Source organism: Eriocheir sinensis, chromosome 28 (assembly GCF_024679095.1).
Source record: "Eriocheir sinensis breed Jianghai 21 chromosome 28, ASM2467909v1, whole genome shotgun sequence".
Lineage (NCBI taxonomy): Eukaryota > Metazoa > Arthropoda > Malacostraca > Decapoda > Varunidae > Eriocheir > Eriocheir sinensis.
This window is the reverse complement of record NC_066536.1, coordinates 15,045,046-15,065,976: the sequence shown is the minus strand read 5'-3', so window position 1 is coordinate 15,065,976 and position 20,931 is coordinate 15,045,046. Positions and strand designations below refer to the sequence as shown.

General features: G+C 40.1%; 1 protein-coding gene across 4 annotated transcripts; it reads right to left on the bottom strand.

Moving 5' to 3' along the window:
• Positions 1-1,567: 1,567 nt before the first annotated feature.
• Positions 1,568-20,931, bottom strand: LOC127004618 (ARF GTPase-activating protein GIT2-like). Of its 4 annotated transcripts, none has more exons than XM_050872637.1 (16): positions 20,573-20,931; positions 19,028-19,161; positions 18,438-18,550; positions 17,970-18,159; positions 17,177-17,307; positions 16,309-16,546; positions 15,478-15,620; positions 14,887-14,990; positions 12,329-12,472; positions 9,968-10,500; positions 8,138-8,296; positions 7,814-7,969; positions 7,175-7,303; positions 6,869-6,973; positions 6,511-6,651; positions 1,568-5,332 (listed from the first exon to the last, which is right to left on the bottom strand). In XM_050872637.1, the coding sequence occupies exons 1-16, from the start codon at positions 20,646-20,648 to the stop codon at positions 5,138-5,140; spliced, it is 2,691 nt and encodes an 896-aa protein (XP_050728594.1). In that variant the 5' UTR covers positions 20,649-20,931; the 3' UTR covers positions 1,568-5,137. The 4 variants fall into 4 exon arrangements, with proteins under 4 accessions (XP_050728594.1, XP_050728596.1, XP_050728595.1 ...); XM_050872639.1 differs by having other exon boundaries at positions 9,968-10,254; positions 20,573-20,930; XM_050872638.1 differs by lacking the exon at positions 12,329-12,472 and having other exon boundaries at positions 20,573-20,930.

Here is a 20,931-nt window from a genome sequence, read left to right as displayed (position 1 = left end):
AGTAACATTATCTAAAAGTTAGTAATAACAATTCTCCTAATAAATATTCAATCTACTTTTTTAATGTTAACACCTATCTATTTCAAATGATGTTTTTGGTGGCTAAGAAGGCATTACATTCCCTGTACATCTGCTGATTGTTATTTTGATGTTACTCCATGAACAAATAGTATTGCATATTACAGCATGTTACAAATACTAGTTTCACATTAGAATTGTTAGCTATCCATTCAGGATATTCAAATATATATGAAATTAATATACCCACATAGTTCATTTGATTTTGGGTAGCAAAATTTTTGCTGCCATATCACATATCACATGTGTCCTAATGAAACAGGACCTGTGCTGCCACAAACACTGACATGCACTGCATCTGCAGTGCAATACCTCTACCACTTCCCCCTCCCTTCACCCACATGTATCAAGTGTGCTTCATGGAGGTAAATGCTAAAACTGAAAACTGCTAGTAGTAAGTGGCATACAAATGATCCCATTTGATAACCATAAACACTCAAAAAAGCTAAATTATGTACTTTAATATTATTATAAATGGCAAATGTAGGCCACAATAATCAAATTGATTTGCTGATTGATAACTAATGAACAATTCATAACAAGAATAAATACATCAACATCAGTCAATAAATACTTTTCAAGAAATTAAAACCTAATATGTCTATTAATGTGTATTGATCATCAAATCACACATTAATGTGTTCTCTTTTCCTTCAAATAACTTTGTTTTCTGCATATTCTATCATCACAACAGTTTCACACTGCCTGTATCAGAGACAGATTATTAATCATTAAACAAACAACAAAGAAAAGAATATACTGAACGCATTCATAAGACCTATCATATTTCACTCAGAATCAACAACATATGCTCTTTGTGGAAGACAAGGGTAACTGGGGAATTGCACATGCACACACACTGCATACACCCAAACATCAACATACAAGAATGTCTACACTCCTGCACAAAGGCACACACTCAACTCACTTGCAAGCCTGCACACACACATGCATGCACAGACATGCAAGCAACCACACACGCATGAACACACACACACACACACACGCACAGAAAAAAGTTTAGCACCAACTAGACTTAAAAGATGCTTGAAAAAAAAATTGCTGCATAAGGAACACAACTATGTGGCCTTGTTGTATTTCCTCTAAACTTGAAATGACTTTCTAAAAACATGACAATTATATTTAAAAGTAGGTATTCCCAACCCTATGCTTGTCAACAAAGCCATGTTCCAGGACTTTTCAGCACTCTTTTCATATAAAATTGAGCTTTTGAGCACAAGGATACAACATGAAAAAAATAAGTGTTATACTAACTAGAAAGTATGCATATATATATCTTCAGAAGAAAACATATAACTTTGGTTATTATTTTTTTCAAATAACTGAAATTTTTCTCTTTTATATAAAACAAATAACTGATACTCATGAAATGATCTGGCTTCCGGTGGGTGCTGTCCACATGAAAAGGTTAGGGAACACTGACTCCAGGGAAAATTTGAGTTAAAATGCCTGGTCATACAAGTTGATAAAAAGTTTCTTGTTTTAATGGAGGACACCTTATGGGTCAAAGATTACACCAATTTATCAACAAGCTGCCAGAAAATCATGTCACTTAAAACTCACCTGCATAAGAAAGTCACATGAGAGACACAGACAAAGAGAGACACAGAGAGAGACAAAGAAATCAAGCTATTAGTATGAAAATGTGCCGTACACTCACTCATGTGTTAACCTTTAGTATGAATTTAACATGAAATACAATGCAACATAAAAAAAAAAAATGGAAGACCTATTCCTATATACAGCACCACACCCACACTCTGGCCCCAAGACACTCCAAGCCAGACTGCTCATCCTAACAGGACATGGTAACACACATAAGCTTAAGCTCTTCAGTAGTTACTCTAGACAGCACCAAGAACAGGACAATAAGACAGGGAATCAGAAAGGCTTCATATGGAAGGCACAGCAATAATTACTATCATTTTGGATACAAATGTACTATGATATTGAATCATGTGCTATACTCAATAAACTGTAATGCTAGTAGAGGTAAATAGGAATGGAATTTTTTCTAACTTAAATCTTATTCAAAATCATCATTAACCTAAAGCTTTTTGTATTAAAAAAAAATGTGTACTAAGAAAACTAAGGTTAATTGTTCTATGAAAATTTTTCCTAAATGTAAATTCCCAATGAATTTACTTTTTTTTATAAGGGATTATTCTACAAGTACATAGTGTTTTTAGGGTCCTGGGGTGAAATATAACAGTGTGGGGGATTATTGCTGAATAACTGGTAAGCCAAAGATGAAGAGTCTTCCTTCTTCATCTTCCAAGAATCTTAAGATAACTGAATCATCACACATCCCAATGTCATTTGGTTATTTCATTAAAGTAAAAATTCAATCAGTCAATTATAGTTTTGTGATCTATTTTGAAATATGATATACTTCTATAGGCAAGGCTTCAGGAAGTTCTTTGATTATTTGAAGTCTCATCACACATGATGTACTTGTAAAAACATTAATGTTTACTGATTGAACATGTTTCAGATTACATACTGGAAAAAAAGGAAAAAAAAAAGTTTCATCCATCAAGCATGACAATAAAACAGTATGTAAATAAAATGCAGTGTTTTACCCAACATAGGACCTACATTGTCATTCTTGACATTTGAATAAATAAATATCTGTGTGAGAGCACTAGTACCCAGTTCAAGCCTGTTTTTGTCCCCTTCCCAATGGGCCTCTTCAACACTTATCCACAACAGGCAATACTACACTATACATCATAGCAGTTGGATTCACGGTTTCATCCAATTCCATTGTAAATATATTGGTATTTTTACAGGAACTGCTGACACTTGGTGATATACACTACGTTGAAGCAATGTAATGTGTCAAGAACTTATTTCCCTGAAATGGACTGGACCTAATTCCTTCAGGATGAAAGTTACAATCGCCATACTCTATACCTTAGCCCTAGCTTTGGGGCATGTTCTTGCCAAGGCTGCAACAAGGTGCCTTACCACTTTTGGTTGAAGGACTACAAAGGATTAACCCTGCAGTACTTCACATTCTAGGCAAACCTTTCACATTACCTCAAACTCAACACTGCCACATGGTTCATGTATCATTTGTCTCTTTCATATTGTGAATTACAAGTAAGTATAGATCTGCAGTTCTCAGTAAATTATCGATGATGGTTTAATTTATAAGTAAAAAGTCATAAGGCAATCTCCAACAACCATCAAAATCACTAATACTCTATAAAATGCTAAGTGGAAAGGGGTAATAAATGAACTACATGTTGTCATTAAAATGATTAAATGAATCTTATACATCATATTATGAGCAGTATTAATTTGGCTAACTCTCATGTCCGTAATATATATATACCTGGAGAACCAAGGCTGAGGTAAACAACATGTAGTTAACAACTATTACTAACAGCATGTCATTCTGGTGATTTATGTTCTTGTTCGTCCATTCATAATTAAAGCTAGCCAATGAATTTCTACACGTAATAGGATTTTTCTGATCTATTATTTCCTCTTATTTTGGTAAAGGCATTTGGCAAAGGCTGAAACTGGAGTTTTTAAATCAGGTTGACTCTGGTTGCAGCCTTGGTGAAAACATACACACCCTCTGTCCCACAACTCAGCCAACAAACCATGACTAAAATCTATAAGAAATCTCAAGAAAACACACCTAACATAATCACAGAACATGTTTATAACTGCTTTCTTGAACTGTTGAGCTTCACTTATTTCAATGTCACAAAGAAAATTATAATTATTTTTTGACCTTATGGAAACAAAACAAAGCTGCATTGCTTAAAATATTAGGATTGGATTTTGGGGGGAAAAAATTCATATATATTCAGACAGCTCTACATGAAACTCTACATTCCCTTTATTACGGTATAAATACTATTAAATTACATAAGTTATATGATCTATATGTACACAAATATATAAAAAAGATATTCTCTATGCAACACTTATAGCAGAGGCAACTTCCCTGTACTTCACATTCATCAGAAGTATTTATATTTTTTGCAATGCTTTCAGTCACTAAGGCAAAGCTAGTGAAGTATATTAGTAATAATAGACTCTTAGAAATTCAATATCAATCACCTAGTAATAATCATAACGCTGAAAATAACAGCTTCAATGTTTTACCTAGACTGCAGTGCCTTGGTTAGCAACACAAAATTCAAACTCTACTCTAAATATAACAAACATGATCTTGGCTCAGTGTTAGCAAGTGAATAAAAAGAAACACATGGCTACATTGTGTGGCTAATGAAAGGAACTAGGAAGTATCTTGCAAACGGCAAATGAGTGTCAGAAAACAAGCATCTGAACATAGAAAAAGTATATCACAACAGTTGCACGTAACAAAGTCAAGAACTTAGTTTCTTGTTATCTTCTTGCTGTTGAAAAAAAAAAAAAGTTATAACCATATTGGTTTCCATCTTCCAACAAAAAATCAACTAATGTGTAATGATAAGCAAAGGTATAATTTTCTTGTCCATAGGTAGCAATTGTGAGTCCCTATAAGAGACAGCAATGATAGTCCCTGACTGAGGCATTATCACCAGCAACATAATATTGGAGTCCTTACTGGTAAACCATTCCCAGCTCCCCAAGATGATGTTCTTATGTGTCATCTGCCATCATAACTTTAACCCCATTCCCTTTAAAACATACACTTTGATACTTCTCCACATAAGGCTTCAATCATTTTTATATCAAGTAATTTTCTTCTCAAGAAATATATTCCACCTAAAATATAAAATTCATGCCATGCAATGGCACAAGGAAATAGTCATCAAAATTACAAGAAGCTTCTCCTATACTATGAGGGAGGGGAGATGCCCCCACCACACAGCCATGAGGAAGAGAGGGGGGACTGCCTCTACATTAGAGTTTGAAGAAAGGTTGGGGTGTCTCCATTACATTTAGGAGAGAGGGAGCCTGCCCCAATCACTCAGCTAGAGGAGGGAGTGACTGCCTCCACTGCACTGCTTGTAGGGAGTGACTGCCTCCACTGCACTGCTTGTAGGGAGGGCAAGCTGCCTCCCTCACCAAATTATTGGAAGTGAGACACCAGTGCCTTGGCTCCCTTGGCTATGTCATAAGCACACTGGATGACCTGCTGGGTGACAAATTTGGGGTCGAGTGAGTGGGCGTGGGACAGGACGTGGCTGCGACACTCACCCAGCAGGCGGTTGGCACTGTTCACCAGCTGACGCAGAGCTCCCTGCACCCCAGAAGGGCACCGACCCTGAGCACCAGCAATACCATTAGTCACAGTGCATGCACATACATCCACGCACGCACACACACAAACACACGCATGCAAGCACACACACACGCACACACACAAACAAATAGGCACCCTGACACAAGTTAATCACTCTGGAATTCAGTAACTGAAATCCAATAACTTCACCCATTTCTCTCACCACATGTACTTTGCTTATTAGGAAAATATATGTTACATTTGCACAAGACACTATTGTGAGGAATTTTATGTTTGCAACAATAAAACATTAAGCTAAATTGTTATTTCAAAGTGTTTGTAGTATGGCAATAAAGGACCTACTTCAGTGTATTACACACATACTTTATAAGAAAATTTAAAGTAGGAAAATAGTTTGATATGAAATGTATCTTCAATGGTACTGTATCTGCAAGAGATTAAAATGCTAGAACATGATGAAAGACAGTTTACTATAAAGCATTGCAAGCCTGTACTTTATACAGAGTGTCAGTACATACAAGCCTTGATGCTGCAGCAAACTAAAACAGTGCAACAAATACTCTTGTGTAGCAGAGGGACAAAGTATTCTAAAACACTCAATCAATCTCTGTCTCACCTTTTAAAAAAATCCTTGATTCCCTTAAACTTATTTTGATTTTCCTGTTTACAAGCATACATGTTTTATTAGAGATGTAAAATATCATTATTAATATGAGATAATATAAGAGGAACGTAATATATCAAAAACAGGATATTTGTGAAATATACTTTACTCAAGTAAAACAAAATAAGTTAACAGGGCTCCAAAAAATTAGGGATTAGTAACAGACCATGTGTTTAAATTTTCAGTGTTTTTATGATGAAATGATGGCCAATAATGAACTGTGTTTCAAGTTGTTTAAGAAGCAACTTTTTGACTCATTTTCTCATCCAGGAAAAGGACATTCAAGTGTACAACCCATGAAATTATATTCTCCAATCAGCATTTTTTAATCAAAGTATTCAGTTAGTACTGTAAACAAACTTGAATATCTGTGTCCAGTGTTAGTATATTAAATGCCCAGCCATAGAAGGGGATAGATTGCCAAGACATGACTCTTGAAAGCAAACAAAATTGGCAAACAAGAGGGGGCTCAAGGAAGACACAGACCAATTTGACACTCCCACACCTGCCACAGCACCAATGAGCCAGGACTTGCCTTGGGAAAGATGGAGTCCATGTCAAGGACGGCTGCATGGATCTGTTCAGCACAGGGCATGAAGGCCTCCTGTCGCCCCTCCTGTGCTGAAATGAGCAACTCCTGGATCTTCTTGGTGATCACTTCCGTCTTTTTCACAACCTGGGACAAATGTCAGTCAGCACCAGAATCTTTTGCCCAGCACAAGTCACAAACACAACAAAACACTCACTGCATTGATGGGTGATACGTCACCAATGAATAAATGATATGTTGATGACAAACAGATAAAAGGTTTCTGCAAGGCACTCAAATTACTGATATGCTTATATAAAAGAAGCTTTCAAACTTTAATGCCAGGAACACATTCTATACTGACCTCCTCCTGAGTGGGTATCCCATAAGAGGAATTGAGTGGTGTCATCTCCGAGGGCTCTACCCCAGGACTGTGTGTTCTTGTGTTGTCGTACTCACCAGATACTCGCTGGGAAATAGCAGAAAAAGTGAGAAAAGTCATAATGGTGTCTCACTTATTACGCAACACCCACATTACATCTCGAGACAAAGCATAAACAATTTTCATGTGTCATTTACATTTTGATAATTTGACTGACATAATGCAGCCCAATGCCAATTTCCCTCCCCCTCCCCCTCAAAAAAATCAACATAGAACTCTGGAAATTACTCCAGAAAAGGCTGAGGTTCTGGCTTGGTCTAGTGGGTGGCAGGGAGCGGTGACACTCGGGGGTCCTTGGCGGGGCTCAAACATGCTGAAGGGACGCTGCACAGGAGGACCACGAGAGCGCACATTTACCTGAAAGTAGATTGTTTTTTAATATTCCTCCCTCCCTACTTTCAGATCTATTCTTTCCTTACCTTTATGACTAACATGGTTTGATCTTAAAGAAAAGGTACTGGTTAATCTTCTAAGACTGCTGCATTAATTATTACTTTAAACAGCTGGTTTAATTCAATTACTTAATTTACATGCAGATTTTCACACCAAGCTATATTGGCATACTGATTAGTGCATTCCCGTCACCGCATGGTCCTTAGTTTGAGTTACAGAGACGATTCAGGTGTTTCTCCATCCCACTGTAACCCTTCTTCACCCAGCAGAGAACAGGTGCAAGTTTATCCTTTGTAACACATTTTATTTATATTGCAGATATGAAAAATGACACATAGTCAAGGCTCATTTTCAGATATTATGCACAGAGCAAATAAAGGAATCCAGCTGGAGTAAGAAAACAACAAACTAGCAGAAGAATCATCCCTAGGAGAGAGAAGGAGGTGCCTGGGCCACAATGTTGACCACGCATACCTGAGGGTCAGCATCTCCATTGTGCAGGCAGTGGGGATGCTGGTAGTAGGCCAAGGGAGGAGGTGTGGAGTGGGTGGACTGGCCCATGCTGCCTCCCATGCTGCCACTGCTGTACAGGGACCGAAGGCTCTTGTTCTCCTCTCGCAAATTTTGCACCTGGTGGAATATTGCAATCATGGAAGACCCCATTATTGCTAACTTTGGGATAAATGCAATACTAATACCATAGAATTCATAACAAATTATTCCTTTCTATATAAATGAATAAAGATATCAAAGACAGGAGTATAACAATTATATGCAGCATCAAGTAAAGGTACTCACTGTTGAGCAGAGTTCATCCAGCTGTGAGCGCATGTGTGCATTGTTGCTCTGTAGCTCCTGGATCCGCACCTCACTGCTCTCCAGCTTCTCCTTCATCTCCAGGTACTTCTCCAAGTTCACCCCAGACTCCATCTCACTACGCATCTCAGAGTACTTCAGCTGAGGGTGGCAATGACAAAACAGACCCTGAGACTATAGCTATAGTAGATTTGGATTATAGGTTACAACTTTGTGTGCTTGGTTACATGTATTATTATACCTTTAGGAAAAGGGACTGCTGTTTTGAATTATTTTAAGTAAGATAAAAGGCTATCAATACAAAGCTGTGGCTACCTTTAAGCTGGCATGCCAACCTACCATGACAACTCACCACCACCACAACCACTACTACCAGACTCTCACCCACTCCCACCACTACAACAGACAGTAAACCAACAACATCCTTTGAAACATTCTTGGCCACTTACTTAGTGCTATTTAATGCTGACCAACCCTTGGTAACAAACATGATGAGCTGACTTAGTGGAATAACAAAGAGAGTAAGCTGCTTCAACAACTTACATAAATTGCATGGTGGCAGCCTAAAGACCTAATCCAAGAATTGTGAAAACAACTATGATTTAAGGGAAAAAAAGTGAGCAGAAGAAGACTAAGGAAGATATATAAAGGACAAGAGGAGGAGGAGGAGGAGGAGGAGTCAGGCAACCAAGTGACTTGATCAGAATAAATAATCAGGCAGATGGCTTGGACCCAACAGCCCCTGGGCACCCCCCCTTTCCTCACCCACCTACCTGTGCCACTCTCAAATGTTTGGGTGACTGTTACTATGAGGGGAAACAGTAACTGTTTATGCTCAATGAATAGAAAATCAATTTTATCCATGAAAGAGAATGCTGATAATACATTACCATCAGTAGTTGCATACTTATAAGCAAGTTTTGTTTAAGAAACTGCAGCAATGATAATGCTGAATATCATTCTCTTACATTATTGAAGAGAAAGTGGCTTGACAAAATACGTAAATAAATTATCAAATAAACAGAGAGAGAGAGAGAGAGAGAGAGAGAGAGAGAGAGAGAGAGAGAGTTCTCTCTCTCTCTCTCTCTCTCTCTCTCTCTCTATATATATATATATATATATATATATATTATTTATTTACTCATTTAACCCTTTCATTGCTAAACGCTCGCAGCGAGCGTTAGGTGTATTTGTTGGTGGTGCTAAACACTCATTGCGAGCTCCAGCCGCACTCAAATCTCCCACGTATGAGAGTGTTCCAACACTATTTATCACAACACAGGATTGCCAATTGAGTGAGTTCTTCACTAAATTTGGTGGAAAATCATATCAGCCCAGCGCAGCAAATCTACGGACGGGTAACTGGTGGATGTTCTTGTCCAATATTGTGGCATCTTTGCATAGCTTCACCTATCACCTGACTGATTCTTTGACCAAATAGTTGTAAATATTGCAGTTGGCAATAGAACCTTGCCAGAATCTCAAGGAAAGATGTGCGCACTTCCCTCAGTATGGTTGATCATCCTGCACGTACCGACGTAAGTGTTCACATTCATCACTCCCTGAACGTGCATATACGTTCGCAGGAGAGGCATACATAACCAACTCCTATAGATCTGGGCTCCTCTTTCCAATGATGTTTTTGGTTTTTAGTTGTGATGAACAGTTTTTGAGATACCGAGGTTAAAAGAGACCCCCCATTGGGCTGCCTGACTGCGCCTGAGGGGATAGTCGCGTCCCATCCAGCACGCAAGGAAAGGGTTAATTAAGGTAATGCACACAGTCACACAGCAGCAGCAGTGGAATACTGACCAGCTCAGCACTTAGCTGACGCTTCTGCTCCTCCTCCAAAAACTTCTTTTGTTGATTGAGCTTCTCCACCTGCTCCACGTAGGTGTAGTCATCCTCCGAGGCCACTGAGTCATAGAGGGGCTCCCCATCATCAGTCATCTCCCCTTTGTTGTTGTTGTTGGCGTGGGGCTTGTAGGAGAGTGAGGCCGGGGCAGAGGAGGAGGTGTCAGAGGCTGTGGCAGCAGAGGCGTTGGTGCAAGGAATGTCAGTGAGAAGAGCAGAGGTGGAGGTGGTGCCAGAGGATGAGTCTGTGGTGGAGGTAATGGCACTGATGCTAGAAGACTGAGAGGCGATAGAGCTGGGGGCAGGTCTGGTGTAGGGAGAGTGAGGGAGGTCCTTGGTTGGGGGGGGAGGAGGAGGGGGGCAGTTTACAGTCATGGAGGTGGTGGAAGGCATCATTAGCCGGGCATTAAGGCTTATGTTGTTGTTATTGTTGTTGTTGTGGAAGTTTATTTTGGGGGAGTTAGGTTGTGTCAACGTCACGTCACCGAAGTCTAGAAAGAGAAAAGAAAGAAAAGAAACTGGTTAATGTAATGTTGCTTACAACATGCTAAAAACAATGCTATGTAAAATGTCTGTAGACAATCAAGGGACTGACATACACGTCAAAGCCAATCGCTAACTCCCCAGAACACCCTTCACCTGCACACCAGACAGACAGAACAGAGACAGCAAGAAGAACACATTATTACTTGGATTTAATATAAAGGACACGTATCATCTTGAGTTAACCCAACACTTACCACTAATACAGATTGACATAAGTGAAAGTTAAATTTTGAATATATATATATATATATATATATATATATATATATATATATATATATATATATATATATATATATATATATATATATATATATATATATATATATAAAGGAAAATATGGGAAGGCATTAACATAAAGAACTAATGCAGCATCAAGCATTGTTAAGGAACAGTAGTAGGTTACAGTTAGCAGGAGCTGCCTGGTAAAAAGCATGTTAATATTTCCTTTATATTTACTCCCTTAGATAAACTAAAGCATTCACTGTAATTTACAATCCTCTTTTGCCTTTCTCTTGTAATTAACCATCTTGCTTTCCTCTACATTTGCAAGGTAGCCCCTCGGCAGGTTGTCCAGGTCACCCCAGATGGAGGCGTGCTGAATGTTGGCTGCCACATTCCTGGCACATGTGGTGCAGGGCTCAAGGATGGGATTGTTACAGGGGTTTGCAGGCCAGCTGTCTAGAGCATTTGGAGGAGGGGACTTTGCAGGAGGGGTGGGGAAAGGATTTCTGAAGGAGGCCTGTCGACTCAGGGAGGAAGTTTTCCTTGTGACTGGTTTATGGGGGGCTGCTGGGGGTTTGGGAGGCTTGCCCGATGGGCTCTTCCTCCCCTGGGGTGTTTTTTTCTTACTTGCAGAGCCTTTTGTGCCTGGGGATGAATGTTCAAGGAACTCAAGCTTATGGCTGTCAACATTCCAGGGGGAGCCTGGAAGGTTCCTGTTTACCTGGTCTGGCCTCACATAGCTTCTAGCTACTTGGTTCCGGCGAGGGAGCTCAGGCGTACTAGGCTGGGAGCGTGAAAACACCTTAGTGAGGCTTTGCCGGTGCTGAGCAGCATATTTGAGGGGCATGGTGAGTGTGCGTACCAGCAGGGAGCGAGCACCTCCTGCCCCAGGCTTAGAGGATGTGGACGACGATGAGGAGGAAGAAATGGGAGGGAGTGCTGAGGCAGAAGCTTTTAATTTCAGATGGGCATCTCCCTCCTGACCAGCTTTTGGGTTCAAGAGCTTTTCCTTTATTGACTTAGACAACTGGGCTGCAAACTGACATGTAGCTGGGTCATAAACCTCATCATAGTCTGCATACTGGTTGTCATCTGAGGAGTCAGTGTTGCTGCTGAATCCACTAGAATACTTGCGCCCAAGAGGTTTTGTGACTTCAGAGTCAGCAGTGTTTTCTTGCCTTCTTCTCTGCTTTGCTTTAGAGAGATGTCCATGTGGTGTGAACCCTGACCAGAGGTTTGACTGTGCCTCACCCACATGACTCTCTCCTCTGGGGTCATGAGACACACCACAGTCATCCTCATTATCATTACCTCCAATACTTTCTACATCAGCCTCTGCACCCCTTCCACCCACATCGTCAAGGGAGTCCCGGTCAAAGCTGGCACGAGAAAAGTCATCAAGGGAGCCATTAACCTCATCATAAGAGCGATACAGAGGGTTATTCTGAGTGAGGGATGCAGCCCAAAAGCCATCACCATGAGAGGGAGATGCAACAGGAGAGGAAGCAATAGCATCACTCAAATGGAATGGAGAGAAGGAAGACACACCACCCAACATGGAGGGGTCAGAGTGGACAGGCATAGAAGGCATGGAGAAGGAATCTTGAGGCTGAAGGGGCTGAAGGGTTGGAGGAGAGGGAGAGGCGAGGGAGGGGTCGTGTGCCCGGGCTTCCCTCCTCGCACCTTGGGTTACTGCCAGCAGAAAGAAAGAGCCAAATATGAGGGGAATATCATGACAGTTTCTTTGACACAATGATGATAAAGCACCAACCAAAGACTATGACACTGTGTATACTAGTAATTTAATGAGTGAGCAATACTACTAAAAGCTATTTACTCATGCAAACTCTTTACTGAGCTATTCATTCAATGTTAAAAACTGATCTAAAGAGTTTCATTCAAATCATATTTACTGATTGATAAATAAATACTAATAATAATATATCTGAAAGCATCAAAATCCTTGGCAAAATATATGATTTAATTCCAAAAACAGTGAAATCATGTCATATCAATAATGTGGTGCTAAAAATACCACAAAAAAATAATAAATTGGAAGTAAAAATCAGAACAATACAAATGATAACAAAATAATGCAGTTGAAGGGAAAACAAAGAAATTAAATAAGGTGATTGATTATGCAAGCAAACATGAATCAGCTTTTGTCGTGGCACAGAACAAGTCCTGCAGCGATGTGCTCGTGACCAAAGCAAACACTCAGGTAAAGGCTAACACACTGACAAAAGCTGAAGGTGCTCCAGGCCGGCAGCCCACATTACCTTGGCAGTGTGACAGGCAAAGCAAGAAAGAGAAAGAGAACAATATGGTGGGGTCAATGGCTAAATACATTTGGGGACTACATTTTTCTCTAATGGAAGCAATGCCCTTGTCTAATTTTCTTTTCCGGTATCAGTCATTAAATTTTTACAGCCTTAAAAAGAACATGACACTGTAAAGGGAAGAGAAGTATTTAGTGCAGCAAGACAAAGGGTCAGTCCTTCAACTTTGGAGGTACACTCCTTTCAGTGAGTCCCAACAAGTCGCACAACTGTGCTATTGCCATGGAAGGCTCCACTCATTCACCTTGGGAGAGTGATCCTGCCTCATTTTGGGCACATGTTTATAACACTTGAATAATGCATCTTATTCCAGATGACATTAATAAGAAATATATTTAAATCACAATAAAAGCCACACTGGAGTATATGTGAAAAAGTTAAACTAATTTCTTTATAATATGGATAGTTTAATATGCTAAGTTTCAAACATTTCACCTGACTATGTGTCTCTATCTTCCACAAGAAGACATTTATTATATATATATATATATATATATATATATATATATATATATATATATATATATATATATATATATATATATATATATATATATATATATATATATATATATATATATATATATATATATATATATATATATATCATAATGAAAGCAACTTTCAAGCATAATATGCAATAAGTCAAAAAATATTGTATTTATGGGTTCAGGCATGACAAATAAATAAGTATAGCTGAGGAAAACTGTCACAGCTTGCACAGCAGAGCATTGTGAATAATCCCTCAACAAAAGATTCCACTGCCAGGCACATGACAAGTGAACAGTTACATAACACTGGTCACTTGAGGCAGTCCATGGCCTGTGCAAATCAGCAGCTTTTCCTTGTATGAGATGCCACAGACCCTTAGTTATCACTCCAGCAGTATTCTATTGCAGAACATCTCAATTATGGTTTGTCAGAATATCAACTTTAACAAGAGTGCAAATATTCCCATATTTAGTCATTAATGGTGAACCATATCATTTTTTTCATGAAAACAATGGCTTACTCCACATCTATATGTACTGAAGGAGAGACAAATACTTTTAATTCTATCAAAAAATAAAATGGAAACAGAATATCTTCAGGGAAGATAAAATTAATCTTTAGATTTATTTTGCCTCATTTCAATGATTTTTTTTTTTTTTTTTCACATATACCATTGATCATTATTTCTTTATTTTTCTTGGGAAATCAGTGGGTCAGTTGGTGGCAACACAGTGGTCATGTGACATGTTGGGATCTCCTATTTAAGCCACCAAATTCTTACCAGGAATAATTCTTAATTAATATACATGATATGAATAGGTAAAGTTGAGGGCATGCACTGTGGTTGCGTGTGGCCACGGTGCTCATCTCCGTCGCACTGGCCCTTGAGCCTGTGGTGGGTAATAACCCATTACCCGGGGACACAGGTCCAGTGTGACATCTGAGTTACCAAAGTCCACCTTCCCCAGGTTTCCCCAGTAACACATTTACCAGCCAACCCAAAAGGGAGGATGAACAGCTGGGTGAGGTGCATGCCAACTGCCCAGGCTGGGATTCAAACCCAGACATGCGAATTCATAGCTGGGCACATTAACTACCACACCACGGAGGCACTGAATGGTAGGAGGGTCTATGCAGCACCATTTTTATTCATTTGTCAAATATTTCCACTGAAATCATTTCAATGGAAATTCAATTTTTGCCATTATACTTACTGCTACCTACAATGAATATGGCTGGCAATCAGAACCCCATACACTGTACTCCATTGGTTACCTTTATCTTTGGGAGTTGTGAGTGGAGAAGGAATGCCTGCCTGACGTCGTTTAGCCTCTGACAGAACATCAATAATCAAGGTGGCAAACTCTCGTGCATTGAATCTGTGGAAAAATTGTGTTCCCTGTATTCAGTGAAGTACATATTTCATCCAGTTACTTCCATGCTTTTTAATATCAATCAATTGCTGTGGAGTACACTCATGATAGTCAATTTGGGAATCAGGGTTCGTCCAACTCAATGCCTTTCAATTTATCCATGACCTGACGATGACAACATTTGGCAAGCACAGCTTGGAAATGTACGACTTGTCAAAAACCACTCCAACTTTTCTTCAATCAAAAACAAGATGAGATGGAAGAATATGACATCAAATTAACTCTGACTTTTCAGGCAACTCTCAGAAGTCCGAATAGTCAAGCAAATTACATTTTATCCAAATAAATTTGGCCAAAACCAGAAGGACATCAAATTATGTTATTTGTTTATTGATTATTGATATTTGGCAATGTCTTAACCTGTGTAATAATAACTGACTTGACAAATATAATCTACCAGTCTGTTGCAACATAAAGCCACGAAAAGCCTCACCTTGCCAGCTTCTGCCGCCCTTGGTTCCTTGTAGACGAGTACTCCGGGTTGACAGGAAGGAAGGGCACAGTGCATCTGTCACTCACGAGGGCACTTGGATTTTGCAGTGAGAGCCAAATGCTATCTGTCTCCCGTCTGTCAACCTAAAATAGAAGCAGGAATTGGTGGTAAAACCTCACCTTGCCTTCATCCAATTTTAGTAATAATTATTACAAGGTGTACCTAGTTAGGTGCTGTTTCACCTTTCAAAGGCACAATTTTTTCCTGCTTCTGGTTGTCCCTTACAATATCGAATATAATCAATATCAGTCACTAGATATTTTGGCAAACCTCAGCATAAGGAACAATCTAATAGACCTTGGCTGTCATTCTTACAGGCAAATTGCACAGGAAAATACTTTTTTTTTTTAATTTTTTTAAGGCCTCCCAAAATTGAGGTGGGGCTTATATGCTTATGCGTCTTATCTACCAAAAATTACAATACATTATAAGCATTTTATAAGATTGTTTCCATGTCAAGGGTGGGTTGCTGTTAAATGTGCCTTGACAGGAGAGTCATGCTTCTTGGCCTGATTGTAATTATGTTGAAAGGTTTGACCAAACATATCATCAGTCAGTGAGATGGATCTTTTTTTTTTAACATTTAAAATCATCAGGACAGTAAAACTCATCCATCTCTTCCATTCACTAACCAGTAAACCATTATCTCCCACCATAAAACTTGTATTTCTTTTAGTAAATCAGGACACCAAGTTTTCTAAATCTTAAATTATTTACTGTTATAGATATTCAGTACTCTAAACAGTCTACAGATTTTCCTATGTGCCTCACCTCATCATATACATCACAGGCAAGGTCCTCAAACAGGTGGTTGGGCAGAGACTGCAGCTTGGCTCTCGCTTCCTTGGCCAGATCAGACACATCTAATGAGTCGGCCATCTCTGGAATGATCCAATGCTGGCCATTTTCATGGTCAGGCTTGCGGCCACTTACGTAGAATGCCAGTCGGTCAGTCAACTCATACTGACACTCAATTAGGTGCCCAGCCAACTCTGGATGGTTTGCCTCACTGTGGGAAATGAAAAAGTGGCATCAAAAAACTCATTCTGGAGAGTTGCCTCAAGTCCATAGATACCCTTAATGCTTCCATAGTCAGACCAAGCAGTCTCACACTCACCTCACCTAGAATAAACAAAGCAGTTTTTTGTATGATTTTTTTGAGAGCCAGGGTGAGCCAGTTAAAACTCCAATGCTACCACATGACAACAGGAAGGGCCTCTGGTCTTAAAACCCAAGCTACAACCTCAAAACAGTGGCTCCATATGAACCTGAGTGAAAGCTGTTACAAGAGAGATTTCTTTCATGATTTTGCTGACACTAACACTCATAAGTCAATGTAAGTAAAACTGTGGAATTACCCTCCCTCCCACTCTCATTGATCAGAAATCATATTTGTTCACATATTGCTACTTATGTTTCTTAGAATCTATGAGAAAACTGTAACATAACAAAGCTGTAGAGGAAGAATTAATGCATCACTGACAAAACAAATCATGCAGGGACAGGGTGTAGGGTAAACACTTCTGTCATGATCACCCCATAATTAAGGAAACTTCAAGGAAACAGAAATTAGAACAGGTAGAGACACAACAAAGCCTTCTACATATGTATAGAGGTGAAGCACTGAGGTGATGCTAACCTGCCGTAGTGGGCTGGAGTGTAGCCCTGGGGATCAACAGCCCCTGGGTCAGCCCCATAAACAATGAGCAGCTCCACCTGTGATGATTGACCGGCCCTTGCAGCAACATGCAATGGACAGCAGTTCTTCTCCTGTAGAAAGGAAGGTGGAAATGAAATTGGAAGAACATCTGCCAATACAACTATAATAATAACCAATCATCTATCAATGTTAATGATGCCCAAAATTTATGCCAAAACTTTTCTGTGGACCAGAACTAGATGACACAGTTAAAATTACAAAATAAGAAGTTAAAGAAGACTACCCAGTCATTTACACTCCACCTAGGAATTGAACCCAGGACCTCTCAGTTGTGAGGCGACTGCACTAACCACTGCACCATGTGTGTGTGTGCGTGCGTGTGTGTTATTCACCACGGCCTGATCACAAGTTGTACTCGTAATCGCCAGTAGGTACCCTCCCGACAGAGCAAGTGCTCTTTTAGTCGATCTCTGGGTACTGCCAGGACCTCACACACCACACACCACACACATTGGTGTGTGTGTGTGTGTGTGTGTGTGTGTGTGTGTAACTGTACATCATCATGCAAAATGATTTACAATTTGAAGTATCCCTATCTGCCTCCAACTGATTTGCATTCAGACCTTATTTCTACAAGATAATTTTTCTCAAGATTCACATGGCACAATTTTAAAATTTCCCTTCCTCTCTTTCAAAGTATGAACAGACCACAAAAACACATGTACTCTGCCCCTCTTCACATCCTCCTCTATACTCCTAGTCAAGCTCACACCTTATGGAAGTAGTTAGGGTCTGCTCCTTGGGACAGCAGACGCAGGGAAGTTTCCAGGTTTGAGGTTCGCACACTGGAATGTAGCTGCCGGCTGACATCTGCATCATCCTCGTTGTTTTCATCTCTTGATGGCCGGTACACAAATGACAACATCTGGTGCTTAGCCCGGATGAAGTCAGCTTTGGTTGGACTGAAAGAGAGCATTACATATGGTTTCAAAGGGTGGGAGAGTTTCCAGAAAAATATAAACTATCCAATGAAAGTTTCAGGAAATTATTTCCAGGGCCTGGGAATTTTGGGAATTTTCAGGAATTTTCATAAAAAATACAGAATCAAGGTTTTGAAATGTAAGTTAAATGGATACAACAATATTTTGTAATAAGGTCAGACAGAAAGGGCATCAAAAAATTTCTACACCATTTAAGCCTTAGAACTATAACTCCACATGCTAAAAGTGTGTAAACTAACTGGACGGGGTCCTTTGGGTGGGGCTTGCGTCTTCCAGTCTTGGCAACACTGGGGTCTAGGAGGGTATGTTCCCAAATGCCATTGGCACCACTGTTGTATAGGGTGTGGACCATCTGAAAGAATAGCAAGAGCAAACACATAGAGACCTACCAGTACAAATTAAAACAAACACTATAATGTCCTTATTTCCTACAAAGCAAGAGAATGAGAATTTTGAATGTATACTGTATGTAATTAAATTCAGAAAACTAAATGTAGGGCTATAATTTCTTGGGGGGCTATAGCTCCCCCCCAATGTTTTCTATATTGGCCTCAAAATGCCCCTAAAAGTGCTTATCATTTAAAACAATTCCCCCATCTGCACATGCTCAATTTGCTTCCCCCCTCATTAACCTATGATGCTCTATCCCCCCAAAAAAATCTGCCAAAATTACAGGCTTGAAATGGGACAAAATTTCTAAGATGCTGATTGACATAAGAAACACCTGATTCATTAAACACACTTCCACATTACTCAGTAGTACATAAAGTCTGGGAAAAATACAAGAATTCATAAATCAAGCATCACAAATACAGCACAGAACACTTACAGCATGTTGAATTGCATTCCATGACCCCTTCTTGAGAGACTTGACTTGGGAGATGTGTCGGCCCAGGGACCTGTGCACGCTGCAGCACTCGTCACAGATTAAGATGCCCCGGTTGATGGAAGCCCAGCCAGGATCTGAAACAAGTCAATGAGGGGAACAAATGAGAGAGGGACATGAGAAAGGGGAGAGTGGGGGATATCCCTATCCCCACCAAAATAGTAAATTATCACCAGGGAATATGGAGATGAGGGTAGCCTTCTATGCCACCACTGACAACAAAGGCAAAGAGCAAGGTGTATCAGTAGCACATATCAGAAACAATTATACTCAACAAATGAATCGGCTAATGTGGAAATAGGGGTGGCCATGTTTCATGAGGTTCATACCGACATTGTGTTGTATTTTATTTTTCTGAATACAGTCCAGTAACTTAAAAGTTTCTGGAAAATAAAAGAAACCTCAAAATATTGATGTAAAAAGTTTATGACCATAGTCAAGCACATCGTATACTGGTGGTAGGAGTCAAGTCAGGATGAGTTGGGTTAGATACTGATGGGTTAGGTTAACCCTTTCATGCACCATGACGCGATTCACATCAAAACGGAATCGTCGCCAAAAATAAAGTATCTTTCAGAATCACCTCAAATTTTTTTGTGTCAAAGATCCAAGCTCGACCTATAAAATAAACTAATTGTCAACTCTCTTGTGCCGCTGGATTTGAAGGGATAATTGCCCATGGTTTAGTAGCCTCTCAGTAGGCAGCCTGTGAGCGCGACTGTCGTCCCTTTAAAAAAAAAATTTCACAGTCGGTAAACTTCGCTATTTATTTGTATTTCTTGATAATTTTTTTCTTCCACAAGGCAGAATAATCTCCTCCAAAACCAACGACATATAATAATGCCAGGAAAAAAAATATTCATGGGTGAAATCGATAGCATGATTAAATTTTTAGCCACACGGTCAGGCCATTCCGTGAGGCCCTCTAGGGAGCCCCAGACAGATGTAGCAGTGGAAAAAGAAACTTATTAAACTTTTTGTGCGTGAAAGGGTTAAGTTATGTTACTTTAGATTTAGTTTTGTTAGATTGGTTGGGGACTGTTGAAGAGAGGATGCCCAACTAATTTTGAGACACTGACTATTTCTGGGCAAAATAAGATTCTTATTATTATGGAGATAGTTTTATTTTCTGAAAGTCGCCAAATGATTTTGACGTTTTTAATACCCGGGGTGCCCCCGCAGCCAGCCCACTCCGACCCGTTATCACTGGCCAGCGCAGGGGACCCACCCCGCTGCGTATTTCCACCAGCCAACACTGCATGCTGAATAAATATGAACTAAACCAACCTAATTTAACCTGTCATAACCTACCTAACGGAGGGGCTTTAACCCCCTCGACCCCCTTAACAGGCTCGACCCCCCTTCTATTTTCCGGAGGTCATTCGTTACTGCACTGCATTCAGGGACCATAAAATAACCTATAATGTAAGTATTAACTTCACAAGAGGTGGCTACCCCTTCATCAATCTTAGCCACAACAGCTCTCACCCGGCGCCCCGCAGTCCCCGCACACGTCCTGGGTGCCCCTGGGCTTGGTCCTGGCCCCGGCCCCTACGCGAGACATCTTGGAGGGCCCCGCATCCTACACGCACAGCCCCAGCACGGCCACGGCTCCTGCTGCTTCGGGGCCTTCGTCGAGACCCTCCTCTTCTGCTGTGGCCCTGTGTACCGCTGTGTAGGTCCTCCTCCACCTGGTCCTCTCCTCTGCTTACTGCTTTACTTTGCTTCTTAATGGCGTCACACTGCTTATTTATCCTCACTATTATACACGGGCGCAAAAGAAAAAAAAAGGGTGCCTGCCTCTCCCTACTGCTGTCTCCCTCCCTCGACTGTTTTCCTCTCCCTCT

What these genes read in the sequence shown, in the direction of transcription:
- LOC127004618 (XM_050872637.1), bottom strand. Translation starts at nt 20,648, where the DNA reads ATGTCTCGCGTAGGGGCCGGGGCCAGGACCAAGCCCAGGGGCACCCAG. An exon ending in CCTGTGATGTATATGATGAG is followed by an intron (nt 15,621 to 16,308) that starts GTGAGGCACATA and finishes CTTCTATTTTAG; the next exon opens with GTTGACAGACGGGAGACAGA. An exon ending in CACAACTCCCAAAGATAAAG is followed by an intron (nt 12,473 to 14,886) that starts GTAACCAATGGA and finishes TTCTGCTGGCAG; the next exon opens with TAACCCAAGGTGCGAGGAGG.